General features: G+C 51.0%; 1 protein-coding gene across 1 annotated transcript in view; it reads right to left on the minus strand.

The window, feature by feature from the left end:
- The window catches only part of MEP1A (meprin A subunit alpha), a 35,262-nt gene extending 17,082 nt beyond the window's left edge, over positions 1–18,180 (minus strand). Inside the window, exons 1-7 of the mRNA XM_077317420.1 lie at positions 17,933–18,180; positions 17,820–17,844; positions 17,684–17,731; positions 11,136–11,176; positions 10,953–11,028; positions 8,039–8,156; positions 6,885–7,060 (exon numbers count right to left, since the gene is read on the minus strand). Of these exons, the coding sequence (XP_077173535.1) occupies positions 6,885–7,060; positions 8,039–8,156; positions 10,953–11,028; positions 11,136–11,176; positions 17,684–17,731; positions 17,820–17,844; positions 17,933–18,001 (553 nt within the window). The 5' untranslated portion in view covers positions 18,002–18,180. The remainder of the gene's footprint in view (positions 1–6,884; positions 7,061–8,038; positions 8,157–10,952; positions 11,029–11,135; positions 11,177–17,683; positions 17,732–17,819; positions 17,845–17,932) is intronic.
- Positions 18,181–20,548: the final 2,368 nt, after the last annotated feature.

Below are 20,548 nucleotides of genomic sequence, written 5' to 3' on the forward strand. Positions count from 1 at the left end.
TAAAAACGTGTTAACTATTTATCTTGATATGTCCATATATGCTCATGTTGACCCGTTTCCTCCCAAACTGGCCAATGATGGGCCTGAAAGGGGGTGGGAAGGGGAGGGGCCCTGGGTGGGCATGGACACACCTCTGCTTCCCATTCTGCACCATTATGCCACTTCTGGGATTTCTTGAAACCTGAAGTATGTTTCAGGGGTTTCCCAATGGTAAAAAAGCTGAGAAAGAGCGGCCGCGGCTCGGCGCGGCCGCCATTGACGACGCGGGGGCGCCCAGCTGGCGACGCGGCTCCCGATGACGTCATCGGGCCGCGCCAGCGCGCGGCAGGCAAGGGGCGGGGGGCATGCGGCCTTAAATAGGCTGTACCCATGCGCCCCGTCCTCTTTCGCGTCTGGCCGCCGAAGGAACAGCGTGCTGTTCCTCGGTGGAAGCAGGGGGTTTTTTCGTCGGCGTTGGGCCGCAGCGGACGGCGCTTCGGGCGCTTGCGGGCCCCTGTTTGCCGGGCGGGCTAGCCAGGAGGGCGGACCAGCGCGGAGATGCCTCGCCGGCGGCAGCCGGCCCCCGGAGGCCGTGGGAGCCGGGACGGCGCGGAGGAGGCGGCTGGGGCCGGCGATGGAAGCCCGAGGGTGCGGGCCAGGCCCCGGTCCTCCTCCCCGGCTGGAAGTCGGTCTGTTTGCGGGGGGAGGTGGCCGACAACCCGGGGGGAGGCAGCCCGGGCCGCGGAGCGGCGGGCTCAAGAGGGAGGCGGGGCCGGGAACCCCGACGGAGCCCCAGGGGATCGGCGCTCAGGGGGGGAGGCGGATCCCCAGGTCAGGGGTAGGACCTCCCCCCCGAGGACGCGGTCGCGCCCGGTTTCTCGGCCTGCCCCGGCCAGGGATGGCGCGGAGGCTAGCCGGGGGCCCTCGCCGCGCGCACGGGACCGCGCACGGTCTGGGGGCGTGGGGGATAGGTCCCCCCCGTCCTCCGCGGGGCGGGGGCGCGGCGAGGCCGAGAGGGGGCGCAAGCGGGCGAGCGCCTTAAGAGCCAGCAGGGCCTGGGCCACGGCCATTCCCGCTGCTCGGCGCCGGGAGGTGGAGGGAGCATCGGGCGGGCCCGGGCGAGGCTCCCGCCGGGCGAGCCGTGAGGCGGCTGCGAGGCGGGGGCCCCAGGGACGTGGGGATAAGGGTTCGCCTTCCTCGCCCGGGGGCCGTCCCGATCGCTCACGCTCTCCGCTGCGGCGCCATGGGGGAGGGCCCGGGCCATCGGGCTCGAGTGGGTCTTCTGGATCCCGGGCCTGGAGGCGTTGGGATCGGGGCGACCGAATGATTCGGCGGCGGGTCCGGCCGCGGACCCCGTCGCCGTTGAGACGGCCAGTGTCGGGCCGGGGCAGCCGGGCTGGTCATTCCAGCGGGTCGTCAGCTGGAAGAGGCGAGGGGCGTCGGCCCTCGCGGGACTCTGGGGGCACCCGGGGTGGGGGCTCCTCCTCCCTTCGGTCGCGATCCCATTCTTCGGGACGGGGTGGTTCGCCCAAGTCGGCCGAATATTGGGAGGGGTATGCCAAGGCCCTGGCCCGTTTTACGGATAGGCGTTCAAGGCGCCGGAGTGCGAGCCGTCGTCGCAGTTCTTCGTCCAGGAGTAGGGAACGGAACGCGGAGACCGACAGGCGGACACCTTCTCCTGGGGTCACTGGGAAGCGGTCAAGGAAGACGCAGCGCAGAGCTCACAAGCGGCGTCGGTCTTCGCGGCACACCCGCTCTTCCGGTGAGTCATCATCGCGGGAGGGGGGGGACAGCACAGTACACGACGGGTGGTACTGGATAGAGGCCGGTTACGTGCCGGGGATTCCTTCGTGGATGTTGAGCAGGAGACATTCTATGAAGCGCAAGCTGGACGATGCTGGCGTCAGCGAGCGGCGCAGGGAACCACCTGGGTGGTTCAAGGATGGGGAGGCCCCTCCAGGGGTTCACCTCCCGGCGAAGTTACGGGAGAAGGCCCTCGACGGTTATTTTGTTGATCTTTTCGAGATGGTCCGGGGGCGGAACAAAGGGGGGGACACCGGGGCGCGGAGTGATAAGGATGCTCAGAAGCCCCAGCCGTGCGAGCGGTCCATGCTAAATTGGCTGAAAGGCTTCACCGAATACCACGGGCTCATTTGCGGGGCTTACCCCGAGAGGGGGTGGCACTTGTGTCGTTATTTGTACACGGTGCTGGACGCATGGGAGCGGGGTGGGGAGGAAGCGGCCATGGAATACGACAGGGAATTCCGGGAGCTCGCTTCCCACAACGCGTCGACGCGGTGGGATCTCAGGCTGCATGATGCGTGGGTAGTGCAGGTGGGGTCCCCAAGTCGTCAGCGGAGAGAACGGCCACGTCCTGGGCCCTCCGCTCCCTCCAGGAAGCTCAGCGGTCTCATCTGCTGGGATTACAACAGAGGGGGGTGCAAGCGGCGCAAGTGTAGGTTCGAGCACCGATGTGAGTCTTGCGGAGGGGGGCACTCGATGGGTGCTTGTACTCAACCCCAGTCCGCTGGGCAGCCCTTTCGTGGGACCCGATCCGCCGGCAAGAAGGACGGTGGATCGGGGGCGGCAGCACCTTCTACGGCGCAAAAGGCGGCCTGAGGCGGATCGTCAGCTGCGAGGGTTGGCTCCCACGCCGGTCAAGCTGGGCGTCCTAGTGGATTGGCTGACGGGATACCCCGACAGGGCGGCTGCCGTCTACCTGGCCAAAGGTTTCTGTGAGGGTTTCCGCATTCCCTTTATGGGGGAGCGGGTGGCTACTTCAAGTGGCAACCTGCGGTCGGCTAGGGAGATGCCGGAGGTTGTGGCAGCGAAGCTGGAGAAGGAGCGAGCGGCCGGGCGAATAGCGGGGCCGTTTGATAGCCCTCCATTACGGAACTTGCGGATATCCCCCCTGGGTGTCGTGCCCAAGAAGACACCGGGCGAATTTCGCATCATCCAACACCTCTCTTATCCAAAAGGGGGGTCAGTTAATGACGGGATTCCGCCGGAACTTTGCGCAGTCAAATATACGCCGTTTGATTCGGCAGTTGCCATGGTGAGGGGCTGCGGACGCGGCGCCCTCATGGCCAAGTGCGATGTACAGTCTGCGTTCCGGCTCCTTCCCATCCACCCTGACGACTACTGCTTGCTGGGATTTCGGTTCCGGGACAAGTGGTACGTAGATAAATCCATGCCAATGGGGTGCTCCGTCGCCTGCGCGGCCTTCGAGGCGTTCAGTTCATTCTTGGAATGGGTGGTGCGGGTGAGGGGCCCATTTGCGGAGATAGCGCATTAACTGGACGATTTCTTAATGGCAGGGCCGGGTGGTACCGAATTGTGCTCCTCCCGCCTGGGCAAGTTTCAGGAGCTCATGGCCTGCCTGGGGGTCCCTTTGGCGGCCGAAAAGACGGAGGGCCCTGCCACTAGAATCACTTTCCTGGGTATCGAATTGGACACTGTCTCGGGGACTTCCAGGTTGCCAGAGGACAAGCTGGCCACGTTGCGCGGTCTTCTTTCTTCTGCAAGGTCTAGAAGGAAGCGCACGCTCCGGGAGGTGCAGGTGCTCCTCGGGCACTTGAATTTCGCTTGCCGCGTGGTCGCCCCGGGGAGGGCCTTTTGCTTCCGCCTCGCAAGGGCCACTAGAGGCTTGTCCCAGCCCTTTCATCATGTCAGGATGACCAGTACAATTAAGTTGGACCTGTCGGTTTGGGAAGATTTCCTAAAAAGCTTTAATGGTGTGGCGATTTGGCAGGCGCCATTCAAGCCACGGGACACTCTCCAGGTCCGCTCTGATGCGGCCGGGGGCATTGGCTTTGGGGTGTACTTCGCGGGTCGTTGGTGTGCAGAACGGTGGCCCGCGGAATGGCACGAGGACGTGCGCCGGGACATGACGTTTTTGGAGTTTTTTCCCATCGTCGTCGCGGTGCTGCTATGGGGATCGGCGTTCGCGGACAAGAGGGTCGAGTTTTTGTGCGACAACCAGGCGGTGGTTTATATCATCAATAAGCAGTCCTCGAGTTCCGCCAGGGTCATGCGCTTGGTACGCCGATTTGTCCTTGCGTGCTTGTCACACAACATCACGTTCAGGGCCAGGCACTTGCCAGGGGTAAATAACGAGCTTGCCGACGCTCTCTCTCGGTTCCAGGTCGAGAGGTTTCGGCGGCTTGCTCCGGGGGCGGCCAGGGACCCAGAGGCGTGCCCGGAGGAGATGTGGCGGTTTGGAACCGAGTGATATGGGATGGTGTCCTTTCATCGCTGGCTGAATCCACGAGGCGTTCCTACCGCCGGGCGGCGAGGGGTTTCCTGGAGTTCGCAGGCAGGTCCGGTCTCCGATCTCCCTGGCCAATGGACGAGGAGATGGCTCTCCGGTATCTGGCCCACCTGCATGAACGTGGCCTTTCGCACCGTTCCCTGAGGGTCACGCTCTCGGGACTGTCGTTCTGCAGCCAGGCCGCTGGATCATGGGATCCCGGCAGGTCGTTCTTGGCTCGTCGGGCCATCAAAGGTTGGGGCCGACAGGCTCCAGGTCGGCCGGATGTTCGCCGTCCTATTACGCGGGCGGTGTTGGTGCGCCTGCTGGAAAGTTTACCTGGTGTATGCCGATCCTCGTATGAAGGCGTACTGTTCAAAGCGGCTTTTTGCACGGCCTTTCACGGAGCTTTCCGGGTTGGGGAAATTACGGCCCGCTCCCGCTCGGCCATCGGCGTATCAGGAATGGAGGCAGCGGACGTCCGGATTGACGAGAGGGGCGTAGAGTGCCTCTTGCGGCGGTCCAAGGCTGATCAGAAGGGGAGGGGCAGCGTGGTACTACTCCAGGCGTCACGGGGTTCGCCCGATTGCCCGAGATATTGGATGGCCCAGTACATGCGGCTCAGGCCTCCCCTTCCCGGGGTGTTGTTTTTGCACCAGAACGGGACTTGTTTGTCTCGATTTCAGTTTATCGCGGTCCTTAAGGCCTGCCTGTCCGCCGCTGGATTCCAGGCGTCCGCATTCGGGTCCCATTCGTTCAGGATCGGGGCTGCCACCCAGGCCTACTTGGCAGGGCGGTCCGAAGTGGACATCAAGCGGTTGGGGAGGTGGCAATCCCGGGCGTTCGAGAGGTACATACGCCCTTGGCAGTTAGACTAACCTTTGTGTTTTTTAGGTGTTTCCTCGGTAGCGTCGGTCGCCATCGTGGACCACAGCATACCGTATTGGGCCGGCCGGCTGGCGGCGTCATCTGCGAGGGGACCGGACTTGGGGCTGGAGGATCGCTGTCGGATCACCTGGTGGACCAGACGTGGGATGCGGTGGAGGTCTTTGCTGGAGGTGGTGGCTGACGAGGTTCATCGTGGCCGAGCGCCTGACATCTTGGTGATACACCTGGGCGAGAACGATCTGCCAGCGATGACCGGGAGGGAGCTCAGCGCCAATATTGCGGCAGACCTCACCGTCCTACGACAGCGCCTTCCTGAGGCCGTGTTGCTGTGGTTTGAAATGCTGGACCGGCTGTCCTGGCGTGCAGCAGTTCGACATGACCGAGTAAACTGGGCCAAGCACAAGGCCAACAAAGTAGCTGCGAAGGCCGTACGTGCCCTGGGTGGGAGCGTCGTATCGAATCCTGGGATCACGTTCCGGGCCCCTTTTCTGTATCGGAGGGACGGAGTTCATCTGACTGAGCACGGCAGTGAACTTTGGTTGGAAGACCTCCGGGTTGGGTTGTTGCGGGTTCTGGCATAGGGTTGGCGAGAACAGGGTTTACACCTGTTCAGTGGCGGTTATGCTAGGCAGGGAGCCTGTTGGCAGGGAGCCCGCCTGCATGCGGGACTCCCTGAGGTAGGGGTCTCATTAAAGAGACCGGCAGTACCCGGGCGCGGCCTACCCGGCTGGGAGGCCAGGGGCCCGGGGCCAAGCGGCAGGGGGACCCAGTGGAGGCGGACGCCCTTTGGGTCTCTCGTGGCCGCTTCCTTGGATTCCGCGGCGAAAGGCGTCCCATCCTCCCGGCTGGGAGTGAGGTGTGGAGCTGGAGCGCCGCGGATAAAAAGTGGGCAGCCGGACGGCTGCCGGGGATTCAGGCTCCCTTCACCTGCATAAGGCCAACCCCATGTTGGGGGGGGTTGTTGTTAATAAAGGCTGTGGCCAAGTTATTTGCCAAGAAAATCGGAGTCGTGTCGTTGCTGGAAATGTCGCCACCTGCCAGTCAAAGGCTGCTCTAAGGTATCCCTGAAAAACATTTATCTAGTCGAGGGGTAGTCAAACTGCGGTCCTCCAGATGTCCATGGACTACAATTCCCATGAGACCCTGCCAGCGAATGCTGGCAGGGGCTCATGGGAATTGTAGTCCATGGACATCTGGAGGGCCGCAGTTTGACTACCCCTGGTCTAGTCGTTGCTTGAAGGCTGTCAGTGCGGGGAGCTGACCACTTCTGTAGGCAGTCCATTCCGTTGCTGAACTAATCTTGTTGATTCCTAATATCCAACTGATATCTTTCTACTGTACATTTAAACCCATTATTGTCACTCCTCTCCTCTCCTGCCAATGGGAGCAACTTCCTGCCCTCCTCTAAGTGACAGCCTTTCAAATACTCTCTTTCTTTCTTGTTGGAAATCTTATTTATTTGCTCTGTTTCAAGGTTTTTTTCCCCCTCTTGTCCTTTTTATTAAAGAAATAAAATTTAAAAAATTTAAATATGTATGAATCAGGCCTTAGAAGCCATTGTGGAGCGGATTTTTTTTTAAATTCCTGTCTTCAATATCAAATAAATGTCTTTCCAAAGGGGAAAAAAAATAAAATGATCAAATTATTCTTCAGAAGATTCCAGAGATGTCAAAAGTGAATCATCAAGCACTTGATCTGTCTTCAAGAAAAATGGCAGACTGGTTGCCATTCCTACATTCCAAATCATTTAATGAGACTGAGAACCCACCTGGAACAATGTGATCCCACCAGATTTTTATGTAATCGTCTCGGTCTGTCCTGGCCTGCTCATGATAGAATCCCAGAGAATGCAAGATTTCATGTAACACAATGCCTTTGTTATCACACCCTATCCCGACAGAAAGGTTTTGTCCTGTCTTTGTATCTCCCATCGTGGACCAGCACCTGGGACACAGAAACACAAAGAATGGGGCTTCGAGAGAACAGGGTTTGATTCCCCTCTCCTCCTCCCCACGCAGCCAGCTGGGCAACCAAGAAACCAGCTCTTCTTCTTCTCTTCTAATCCTTATTCATGGTTCCTCTATATATTTGTGAAACAGCCTGGGGGGTGGAACGTGTCCGGCTGCCTGGGTTGGAATAGGGCCAATAAGGGTGGCCCTGCCCATACAGTGCCCTCCCTCCCTCCCTGGACACTAGCCACATTCCTCTCAGACACACCAGAGACAGAGAGAAACACACAGAGCCCTGCCAGACCGAATATGAGCCCTCATTCCCTCCTAACGATCCTGCTGTGAGGGAGGCAGAGAGAGACACAGAGAGAGCTGCCCCAAGCTGCTGAAAGACACACCTGTAGCAAACCTCAAGGGGGGAGGCGGGGGAATGGTAGGTAGACCTCCACGAATGACAGGGGCTTGAACTCCTGAAGTCCGTGGGTTGTGACATATGGTCATGAAGAACAACAACAACAAAATATTCAAAACAGAAGGCAGAAGAATGACAGAAGGTGGCAAAACTCTCTCAACTCATGCTATTCTTGATACGATAGCTGATAGACTAGAAGAAGAAGGAGAAGGAGGAGAAAAAGAAGATGCCCAGGTCTGGGGAAAGACCTCCCACCAAAGGTCATAAAAAACAAGAACAAGAAGCCACCTCAACTCATGCTATTCTTGATACAATAACCAGAATATTAGAAGAAGAATTTATACCCTGCTTTTCTCGGCCCTGAGGAGACAGACCAAAATCCTCCCCCTCCTCCAGTAACTCTTCTCCCAGGAACAGCATAAGACGGGAAGCGGCTGAAACTGCTGCCTCACACTGTGGTCCATAGAAATCCTCTACTGAATGCAACATGCCCCCCACCCATCCATTGCGTGAAAAGGCATCCTCATGCTCTGAGCTGGATCTTTCGGGTCTCTTACTCACCCTTCATTCTTCACAAATCGTATAAATGAGCTCTCTCCTTCATACGGTTTAAATTGCACACACGACTTTAAGCTGAATCCTTCAAATGTTTTAAGGATGACCCCTTTGGCGTTGAGCTCTGAAACAGAATTCATGACAATGGCTTTTAGCATTCACCCTCAAGCTTTATGTTGCTGAAGACGGACCATAGCTCCATGAGGCCGAAGACTTGGTTCCAGGGGAGGGGATACCTGAGCAGAAATTACACACAAACTATTCCCAGTTGGCTAAGAGGATCTCAGTCCCCCCCTGGGAATCATTGGTTTTTTACCTAAGAGTTTCCTGCAATTCTTAGAGAGCAAGGTTGCCAGTCTCCCAGAGGTGGCAGGAGATCACCTGGGAAGACAACTGTTCTCCCAGTGATAGAGATCAATACACCTGGAGAAAATTGCCATTTTGGAAGGCATTATGCGCCACTGAACTCCCTCCCCAAGCCTCAGCCTTCCCTCACCACAAATCTCCAAGTGCTTCCCAAACCAGAGCTACAACTGTATGAGAGAGGCATGAGGTAGGGCATGCACATGTTAAGTGCTGTCAAGTAGCTTCCAACTTATGGTGACTCCATGAATTAATGGTCTCTAAAATGTCCTAGTCTCAGCAGCTATTCTTGGGTGTGGCAAACAGGGCCGTGGCTTCTGTAATGGAGTCCCTCCACCTTAGCCTGGGTCTTCCTCTTCTCCTGCTGCCTTCCAATTTTCCTAGCATGATTGTTTTTTGCATCCCGTGACATTCGGCTTCTCCCGGAAGTGACATCATGCTGTTGGCCCAATGGCCATTCATTAATTATTTCTCTCCCACGACCTCTTGGAGCCATGGCAGGAAATGGAAGCTGGAGGGAGCGTTTTAGCAACCCTGGATGTTTCATATTCCCTTGTCCCCACTGCACACGCTATTGGATGCAGAGGCAGGGACAAGTCCTTCGTGAGGCCGCAAGTTCTGTAAGAGCTTACAGAGGAGGACATATTTAGATGCATGGTTTAGCCATGAGCATTTGGGTATAATAAAATGAGAGAAGCTCTGTTGTATGCTCACAGGACTTCACGAACAAGCAAAGGGAACGCCTCAAGCATTTTCTTGACATGGCTCTTCCATGCAGCTAGGTTGGGTGCCTTGGACAACAGCAGGTGGAAGTCTTTCACCCTGTGGGGACATGCACTATCACCTACTCATCCACATGCTCCAACTCTCACTCTTATACTAAGGAATGCCAATATTTTCATTTGTTTGCATCTCCGCCTTCTGTTCAGCCATGTTTGAAGCATTCCTTGAGGTGTCCAAGAAGCCATCTTCTGTTGGACGAGCTTGGAACAGCCTCTGGAGGGATGCTTCATGGGCCAGAGGAAGGCTTCCGAGATCCACAAGGTGTCCAGAAACAGGCCAGTGTCCCTCCCATGGGTATATCTCCAGGATCAGAAAAAGGGACAAGCAACAAACCCAATCTGTAAAAGAAGCTAGGAGCCAAAGAGGTTGGAAGTCTAAAAACTGAAAAAGGAAGGTTGAAAGAAGGTTTTTTTTTTTTTTTAAATGTATGGCTATTTATGGGTGGGCTTGTAACTGACCTCTGAAGAATTGACCTTTTGGATAGGAACATGTCAGATGTTATAGGTCATTCTGCTATACGGGCATATATGACTTATAGCGTTTTTGTATGTTTTCTACTGAGATTTTAATGCATTGTTTTTAATGGACTTTTAGCACTGTGCAATAAAAGGAATAATTAAAATAATTAATGATAATAGTTTTTAGACTTTTCAACCTCTGTGGTTCTTATATCGCAGGGATACCTTCAGCAAGGTTTTTGTGGCCTGAGCTATATGCTGGCTTCACCCCCATCTCCCAAGCCTTTAGGCCAGGGGTAGTCAAACTGCGGCCCTCCAGATGTCCATGAACTACAATTCCCAGGAGCCCCCTGCCAGCGAATGCTGGCAGGGGGCTCCTGGGAATTGTAGTCCATGGACATCTGGAGGGCCGCAGTTTGACTACCCCTGCTTTAGGCATTCCAGTGGTGGAGGCACCAAGGTTCATCAGTCACCCGAAATGCTATCTGTTGGGTTGGATTCAGACAAGGGCAAGTGGAATTTCACTGATACAAGCAGGGTTTTCCCACTCGTTTGCAAGCCTCATTAAATTGAAAGGGAGTTGGAGGAAAGTATTGCTTCTCCTCTACATTTAATTCAATGGGATTTACCCAGAGAAAGCTTCTGAGTAGCTGTTGTGGGTTTTCCTGGCGGTGCGGCCATGATCCATTAATTTTAGTCAATGCCATTCCACCAGCAACTGTGAGTGGCATCTTCAGAGGTAGGACAGCCCTAAAAAACACCAGGAAAAAAACCATGGGACTCTAAAAAAAATGCAATGGTTCATTAGAGAAGACAACCAAGGCCTTGACTAATGGACTTTCTAATGAACTCCACCCAGACATAGGAAAATCATTGACTTGCTAGTGAACTCGAAGCAAACACAGGAAAGGAGCTCCCTAGTTCTAGTCCACCCTCCAAGATAAGAAAGGAATGTGATACATTACACACACACACCAAGGAGTAAATTGAATATTCAGCAACTGTTCACACACTCCACACTTTGACATGGAGAGATTCCCATCTTGCTGTGTGCTACCTCTGATGATGCCAGCCACAGTCACGAGACCATGGCCACACAGCCTGGAAAACCCACAAAAGCCAGTTGGCTCCAGCCGTGAAACCATTCAAAACTCCTGAGAGCTGCTGAATATCAGAGCTTCTGGTTCCCAGCTCCCTTTTCTCCCTTACAATTGTAATACATTTCCTCCTCCATAGAGCCCAACTCCATGCTGAAATCACAACGAAGGATCAGGTCTGAGCTCAACAGGACTGCTGTGACACCAGCTTTGTTTTACCAAGATTGTTATCCAGGATGAAGGGGATGGGAAGTTTCCATCGGAAAGACTTGTTTCTTAATGCGCCACGTTCTTTCTGTCGAGAACAGGAAGAGATTGAGACAAGAGCATTTATCCTTCGCCACATGAACAGGGAGGCATTAAGGATGAACAAAATGCATGAAGTTTCCCAAAAAGACTCACGGGCAGTAAAATATCTCCTTCAAAGAGGTTCAGCCCAGCGTCTGGGGAGAAGGCAAATGAGAAGGACATGGTTTCAATCAAAAATGCAAATAAATAAATGAGTTTTTAAATCATTAAAATTACTTTGGACTCTTTGAAGGTTTACACACAAAATACTTTGACAACACACGTCTTTAAAAAAAACAATCAGAAAACTAAAAAATACAGTCAATTATAATACCCTGTCACTAAAGGAGAGGATATTTGTTTGCAAAGAGTGTGGGTATGTTCATAATTACAGAGGGAATGATGGTACGGGATATCCATGAAGTTCATCCAATCTCGTCTGTCAGATTCAGCGGGATTCTTAAACTCCTAATAACCCAGAAGGGTAATTGGCATCAAGTCATCCAAAATCAAAATCCTGCTTTGTGGAAAGTCATGATTTCATGAGCAAGCCCAGATCTTGGTTCCAACACAAACATTTATCACTCGCATTGCATGCATAATATGATAATCTGATACGGGTAACACCATTACAACCACATCAGCGCTAAAACAATCTAAACAGAAAGCACCAATCAAATGAAAGCATCACCCCATTGGGATGAAGCCCTAGTGCATATTTTGTTGGCTGCTAAAGTAAAGATTGACACTCTGTAGGAGACAAATGTTAGAACAGGCAATGACTGGGATACAAAGAAGAAGAGAAGAAGACCCTGCGGGGGCAGGAAGAAGAAGAAGAAGAAGAAGAAGAAGAAGAAGAAGAAGAAGAAGAAGAAGAAGAAGAAGAACCCTCCTTGAACCAGACAACTTGTGGGGTAGGTAGGGCTGAGTGATAGCTCTGTGAGAACAGCACTATCAGGGCTGTGAGTAGCCCAAGGTCACCCAGCTGGCTGAATGTGGAGGAGCAGGGAATCAAAGCCAGCTCACCAGATTAGAAGCCACCACTCTTAACCGCTACACCAAGCAACTATACAGGAGTAGTCAAACTGCAGCCCTCCAGATGTCCATGGACTACCATTCCCATGAGCCCCTGCCAGCATTCGCTGGCCGGTGGGACTTGTAGTCCATAGACATCTGGAGGGCCACAGTTTGACTACCCCTGAGCTCTTAGATAGGATAGGGAGGGAGGAGCATCTTCTCTCTTTTCTGTCTCCAGAATGATGCAATTTCCTTCTTTTTGGACGTACCACACTCAGGTCCATTCCGCACAACTTCAATATTGCCAAAGGCAAATTGTAAACGCTACTAATTTGCAGTTCTGCAAGACGTCGCACACAATCTGCCACACTCCTGAAACAGTCCTGCAAAAAGCCATTCGTTGTAGCGCTTAAAGGGAAATCCAGAAAGTGGATTCACCCTCAAAAAAGCGCTACACTCTTGCAAACAATCTGCAACACCAACGAAAAAGACCTGTGCATTCCCATTGTTGCGGTTCCAGCAAAGTCCCTCCCCCTGGCTCTCTCCTCCGAACTTCCAGTGAAGCGATCACCTTTTTTTTTTCTTGGAGTGAGCAGAAAGCAACGAACCGGCGAGCCTTCATTCACTCAGCGAGGCTTCTCCGGCTGCACTCCCTCCACAGAGCTGCTTTAAAGCTCCCCTAAGTCCCCAAGCACAACACAGCCCCGTTTGCAAGTTCCCTTTATTTTCTGCCGAAAATCGCACCCATTCGGGGGGGGGATTTTTTTTTCACTCGGGGGAGCATGGTAACGATGACTCGCCAGCTCACATGCCAGCTAGATGGGTCTCTACGTTAGGAGGAATCAAGGCATATTCGTTGCAACGTCTGTTTTTCCTTTTTTTTAAAAAACTGTTCTTAAAGGGAAAGGGGCTTTTCCGGAGCATGATAGCAACCGCCAATGGGCTGTTCATTTGATTGACGGCCAGGGGTGGGACAAAGCACAGAAAAAATGGCTTCCTTTCTAGCGATTTTTGCAAGACCGGAAACCTGTGGGAAACGATTGAAACGCTACTGGATTCCACTACAAAGGCAGGTATGCGTAATGCTGAGATTGCACTTTTAAAATACCATTTCCGCTTTCAGGAACCAATTGGCGACATTGGTCCTTGTGCGGAATGGGCCTCAGTCTTATCCTCTTTCTCAGCTAGAGATATAGTTAGGACCCTCTCTCCATCTCTCCACTTTCCTATTGATTGTGTTCCTAAATAAACACTTATCTGAGGAAGAGTGCTTGCCCTCGAAAGCTCATGCCTTGAATAAATATCTTTTGGTCTTAAAGGTGCCGCTGGACTCTGATTTTGTTTTGTTGTACTCATCTACTCTCTAATCAGGTGGGGCAGCCTCGCAGAGTTAATACCTCTGCCCACAGCAAATGGATCAGCACCTGAGAGAAGACAAAGCGACTTCCCTCAGTCTGAAGACAAAGGTAAAGGTAAAGGTACCCCCTGTGCAAGCACCGAGTCATGTCTGACCCTTGGGGTGACGCCCTCTAGCGTTTTCTTGGCAGACTCAATACGGGGTGGTTTGCCAGTGCCTTCCCCAGTCATTACCGTTTGCCCCCCAGCAAGCTGGGTACTCATTTTACCGACCTCGGAAGGATGGAAGGCTGAGTCAACCTTGAGCCGGCTGCAGGGATTGAACTCCCAGCCTCATGGGCAGAGCTTTCAGACTGCATGTCTGCTGCCTTACCACTCTGCGCCACAAGAGGCTCTTGTACAGAGAGGGCGGGCTAAAACGGGGAGTGCCTGGAACGGAAGCTCTGCAAGGACGTGAAGGCAGCCATATTTGGGGGGCAATGCCTGGCTTGAAATAAAGCTATTCTGACAGAAACATTTTAAAAATACATGTTTTGGTACCATTTCTAAACAGCAGAAACACTGCAATGCAATTGTTTTCCACCCTGGAATCTTGGAAGGAGCTTCCCCCTCACCCCCACCCCCAGGGATGGTCTATCCATGTTGCCATATGTAGCACGGCCTACAGGCTCCAGGATTCTAGGGCCCCCACAAGGTGCCTTCACCCCCACGGATCAGGGCCATAGCCTCTCTCCTCCCCCCCCCTTTCCCTCTTTAAGAGATCTCAACGTGAGACTCCTTTATACTGTAGGGAGCCCCTTCTGCCCCCAGTCTGGCTGCTCCTGGTACAACTGTACTCTGCTAGGGCCCCACAAATTCTTAAACTGGCTCTGTGCTATGGGCCCCACGAATCCTTAAACCAATCCTGCCCACCCCAAGCATGAATCCACATCTCGGACCTCCCAGGAATGGACCATAAACTCCTAATTTTCCAACCGTCCTGAGATCAAAGGTGCCACCTCCAAGCAGCCCCTGGGCAAAGTGTAGGACTGCGGGCACGGACGCCAGGAACAAAGGCCTGCTGGTTTCTTTGATCTCGATCAAATACCCATGCAAAAAATAAAGGAGGCCTTTAAGGATGGATGGACACGTTAAGCAAGTTGATCATTCATTACTTTGCCCAAGGTTTGTTTTTTTTAATGCAGAATGCAGTTTTTGGGATTCATGACGAAGGAGGAAATTGGTGCATGGGAATAAAGCTTACTTAACTCTTTTCACCTAGGTTTGCCTGGTATACGTCAGATCAGGGGTAGTCAACCTGCGGTCCTCCAGATGTCCATGGACTACAATTCCCATGAGCCCCTGCCAGCATTTGCAGGTTGACTACCCCTGTGTTAGATCACAGTTGTGCTGAAATTCCTCTGCCCCACCTTCCATGGTATTCTCAATAATTTTATAGGAATTGTATCAAGTATTTATGGGATTAGAGACCATGAGTAGACAATGCCTCATGTTACTGGGAACAGCTGAGAAACATTTGAGCCCCTTGTTGTCTCCATTAATGTTGTAACAGAAAACAGAACCTATCCCGGGCTATATTAAACAATTTCACAATAAATACAAATAAACGTTTCTTATCTCTTCTTTTATATATTTATGTGTATAAGCACAATCAGAACGGCCTCTAGATTGAACCGTTTTCAATTTTGTTTTCCTCAGTGGTTGTCCTTCTTTGAATTATATTATATATATGTGGCCTTTGGCTCTCAGGTTTGGGGAGGTCTGTTCAAAAGACTCATCCCACTCATCCATTAATGTTGGCAGAGTTTGAATATGCAGAGAGGGCACAGCTCCAGGCTGCTTAAAGAATAACATAGTTTTTTATTCAAGAAAGAAACAATTGGGTATAGGTGGAGGCGAGGCAAGGCCTAATCTTCTAGCTAGCTGTTGTCTGCCATCATTGTTCTGTTGTCTCAACAATTAGAATACTTTAAAATCTTGATTTTAGCTTTGCTATGCGATAGTTAAATTGGACTGACATTCTCCAAACATCATCATCATCATCATCATCATCATCATCATCATCATCATCATCATCATCATCATCATCATATTATTATTATTATTATTATTATTATTATTGTTGTTGTTATTGTTGTTATTATTATTATTATTATTATTATTATTATTATTATTATTATTATTATTATTATTATTATTATTATTATGCAATTCCATTCATTTGATTGATTTTAGGTGGTCCTAACGCTTCAGATTCCCAGTTATCTTAGGGGAAGTATGTCAACATTTTTGTAGCGTATTGATACAAATGGTACCGTTATACTCTGCTGTGGTTCAGCCTCACTTGGATTGCTGTGTTCAGTTTTGGGCACCCCAGTTGAAGAGGGATGTAGACAAACTGGAGCGTGTCCAGAGGAGGGCAACAAAGATGGTGAGGGGTTTGGAGACCAAGACATATGAAGAAAGGTTGGGGGAGCTTGGCCTGTTTAGCCTGGAGAGGAGACGACTGAGAGGGGATCTGATTACTATCTTCAATATTTAAAAAGGTGCCATATGGAGGATGAAGCAGAGTTGTTCTCTCTTGCCCCGGAGGGACGGACCAGATCCAATGGGATGAAATTAATTCAAACGAAATTCCATCTAAACATCAGGAAGAAGTTCCTGACAGTTAGAGCGGTTTCTCAGGGGAACAGGCTTCCTCGGGAGGTGGTGGGTTCTCCATCTTTGGAGATTTTTAAGAGGCTGAATATCCATCTGACAGAGAGGCGGATTCTGTGAAGGCAAAGGAGTGGCAGGTTACAGTGGATGAGCGATAGGGTTGTGAGTGTCCTGCATAGTGCAGGGGGTTGGACTAGATGACCCAGGAGGTCCCTTCCAACTCTATGATTCCATGATTCTATGAGTCTGATTCTATGATAATAAAGAAAGACTCAGGCATTGCTATCTAGTTCAATATGCAGAGATTCCATGAGTATTTAATTCGACATTTTAAATTACCTATTCAATATTTACTTTTGTCCTCCAATGCCAAATGTTCCTTTAGTTTATGCATTTACATTATTGTTATGTTGTTTTGGCTAAATGCCTGTATGCTATGTAGACATCCCTGAATGAATGAATGAATGAATGAATGAATGAATGAATGAATGAATGAATGAATGAATGTGATCATGATCAGCAATTATTGAATTTCAGTATTCAGTAAGTAACAAAATCTGCATTTATAAATCATGGGGTGGGGAGCACTTGGTTAGAAGGGGGTTTCCTCCCTCCTTCTACTTCAGCATCAGCACTTTGAACATATCTGAACGGAAATTATTACACAGTTATAGACAAATAGTTTATAACAGGGGTAGTCAAACTGCGGCCCTCCAGATGTCCACAGACTACAATTCCCAGGAGCCCCTGCCAGCATTCGCTGGCAGGGGCTCCTGGAAATTGTAGTCCATGGACATCTGGAGGGCCGCAGTTTGACTACCCCTGGTTTATAACATCATACAAATTGAACCAAATAGGTAAGACAGATACACTTATTGGCATGGACTCAACCTTCCTTCAAAGACTATAGATGGGACACTATGTCTGGGGCAGTATTCTTCTTGCTTGTACATTGGTTTTGTAACATATGTGACATGATGGTGTAATGTGTGATATATCTTGTTTCTCAACGCCTTTCTCAACGTTTTTACATTAAGAACCCCCTGAGATATTCCTCAGGCTTCAAGAAACCCCAGAAGTGGGGCAATCATGGAGAATGTGGTTGGGAAGCACAGCAGCCTACATGCCCACCCGGGGCCCCTCCCCTTCCCACCCCCTCCAGGCCCATCATCAGCCATATCTCAGGGGTTCATGTGAGATACAATATATGGTCATATCACCTGATAAATGTATAACAAAATTTAAAAATATATTTAAAATTAATTAACTCCCACCCATTCAGGAAACCCACCCAGGGCTGTCAAGAAACCCCCGGGTTTCACGAACCCCTGGTTCAGATAGCCTGCTCTAGGGGGTTTTTTGAGTGTCATTGGAAATACTGCAGTCTTCGTTAGCTGAACATACAGTCAGTGCTCTTTATCTTGTGCTTTGTATACAATTAAGTTGATGAGAAATTTTTTTAAAAACCTCTTTTAGCCTTATTATTGCCCCCCCTCCCAGATCAACCCATCCATTCTTATTCAAATTTGGGAAGATCATGGAACACCCCCCCACCCCCCACCCCCACCCCCACCCCCAGCATTCACCTTCTCAGAGCACTGCATATTTTAAAGCTCCCAAAGGCAACACACCTGTATTGATAGCCAGAATATCGGTGCCGAATTCGCCAGGATCAGCATCTAACCAAAGGCAAATAAGAAAAGGAAAATGTTCAGCTCCCAATTCAGGAGTTTGGGCCTTCTCAAGATCATTCTGGGGCGTCCTTACCATCTTTCCTAGATGAGCACCTGACCTAAGGAGAGATAAATAATCCATCATCCGTTCATTGTGCCTGACAAACCAAAAGGAACGATCCATGATCGAAACCAAATTAGACCTACCGGTAACGAGACACAATGCGCAAAAATCAGTGTGAGGCCGAAGAACTGGAAGACTACCTTGGAAGCCATGGCTGAAGTGGCTGGAACCAGCCTCGGAGTCTTTCACAGCCAATATACAACCCCTTTCAGGGAAGACACCTGGAACTCTTTCTTTTCCTTTTTCTTTTGGTCCTGTGGGTGTTACCAAAATCACAAACAGTACATTGTCAGTCAATGGCATTGGTTCAAATTCATCTGCACAACCTACTAAGACCGTTCCGCTTCCCTGCCCAGTTTTGCAAGAAAACTTCTGGAAGCAGGATGAGTCCGCATCTGTTGCAGAATCAGGATCCCTCCCCGAGGAGGAAACAGGACAGGTTAGATGGCTGCCCATCACTTTGCGGCTCAAATGTTTAAAAAGGAACGGATTGAAAGAATCTGCTTTGCTGTCCCTTCCATGGTTGTCCAATTTAAGTCGTCTCTTCCTGTTTTCCCTCTATGGTGCTCTCAAGAGACAAATGAGTTTATTGGGAATTATCCGTTTCCTGTTGGGAGGGCAGAACTTAATGATGAATTTTCGCTATGCAGTCAGCCAGTACCACTGCTCGTTTGATATTATGTTTTCTACCATTCTTCCTACTGTTATGAATGTAAGCAATAAAATACAAAACGAATGAGCAGTGGTGAAGGCTGGCCTCCAAAGGAAGAATTATCCCAAAGGACCTATGATTTACACCTGATGACTGAATGCTATGGGAGAGCTAGCTACTGATTAAAGCAGCGGACACCACTAATCTGGCAAACTGGGTTTGATTCTGCGCTCCCCCACATGCAGCCATCTGGGTGACAAAAGCGGCCAATAAGAACCAACTCTTCTTCTTCAGTAATATCAGGGCTCTCTCAGCCCCACCCACCTCACAGGTGGTCTGTTGTGGGGAGAGGAAAGGGAAGGCAACTGTAAGCCACTTTGAGACTCCTTTGGGTAGAGAAAAGTGGCATATAAGAACCAACTCTTCTTCAGTAATATCGGGGCTCTCTCAGCCTCACCTCCCTCACAGGGGGTCTGTTGTGGGGAGAGGAAAGGGAAGGTGACTGTAAGCCACTTTGAGACTCCTTCGGGTAGAGAAAAGTGGCATATAAGAACCAACTCTTCTTCAGCAATATCGGGGCTCTCTCAGCCTCACCTACCTCACAGGGGGTCTGTTGTGGGGAGAGGAAAGGGAAGGCGACTGTAAGCCACTTTGAGACTCCTTCGGGTAGACAAAAGTGGCATATAAGAACCAACTCTTCTTCAGTAATATCGGGGCTCTCTCAGCCTCACCTCCCTCACAGGGGGTCTGTTGTGGGGAGAGGAAAGGGAAGGTGACTTTAAGCCACTTTGAGACTCCTTCGGATAGAGAAAAGTGGCATATAAGAACCAACTCTACTTATTCTTACAGTAGAGGAGTGGCTGCAAACATTGTTCCTCCTTTGCACATCTAGCATAGCATGAAATGTGAACTAGGGTTGCCAGGTTGCTAGCAAATGTTGACGAGTGTGGCCTGACTGCTACCTTTTCTCCCTCTGGTGACACCCACAGATGGCAGAGGGATGGAGGGAACTCTCCAAGGCCCATTATGCACGGCCGCCGAAACAGCGGTTTCGGGTCACATGGAAAACGCGGGGGAGGGGGAGACGCAAAGCAAACCGATTACGCACGGGTTGGGATGCAACTGCAGCAAAACCCGGAGTAACCAATTATGCATGCGGCAGCTCTGGCACTGCTTCTGGTTGCGGCCCGGTCGCCCGGAAGCTCCACTTTCTTCCACATTTAGCTAATGCGGCGTTTTCAGCGGCCTACATCGAATCTGCGGTTGCAGCCGGCGCCATGCACTATCGGTGATTTTAGGCGACGCCCTTCCACCTCAAATGCGGGCCTTCCCCTCCGTGCATAATGGGCCCAATGGAGCTTCATCCAGGGACATTCAATAGAATTGCACGAGATCGCCAAAGCCCGAAACTCACAATATAACATCAGCTAGGAAATGCCGGATTGTCCCTTTCTAACCTGTGCAGTTCAGCCAAACTGAGCCTAAAATACTGATCCGTTTCCACATATTGGGATTGTATTTGTGTTGACCACTTAAGGTCACAGAAGAAAACATCTTGTCCTTAAACATCTCCTATCAGATATCCTGGTTGTCCTGTGGAATGTGATTAGCGGTGGGCATGTGAACAGAGAGAGAGAGAGAGAGAGAGAGAGAGAGAGAGAGAGAGAGAGAGAGAGAGAGAGAGAGAGAGAGAGAGAGAGCACTCTACTGAAGATTTCTTTCCCCTTAGTAATGGGACAGGGCTCATAGGGAGAGGAATACTTTGAAGTCAGCTTGTAAAAGCAGTCTGAGAACTTAAGCAGGGCTATGTCAATCATTATGTTCTGTCTGGAAGTCCAGTTGGCTTACCTATATATTCAGTCAGTTTCCCAATAAGCATCTCATCTGGTCCTGCATACCACCAATTAAACACAGTGTTCTCTTGTCACAGCCAGATGGGATGGGTAAGAAAGTTATATAAAGAAGTACATTGGGTTGGAGCCAAAGGTCGTTTTCTTCTTTTGCCCGTCATAAAGGGACACTTTTGTCAGTTTTGACATGTCCCTAA

This window comes from Paroedura picta, chromosome 1 (assembly GCF_049243985.1).
Source record: "Paroedura picta isolate Pp20150507F chromosome 1, Ppicta_v3.0, whole genome shotgun sequence".
In the NCBI taxonomy this organism is placed as follows: Eukaryota; Metazoa; Chordata; class Lepidosauria; order Squamata; family Gekkonidae; genus Paroedura; species Paroedura picta.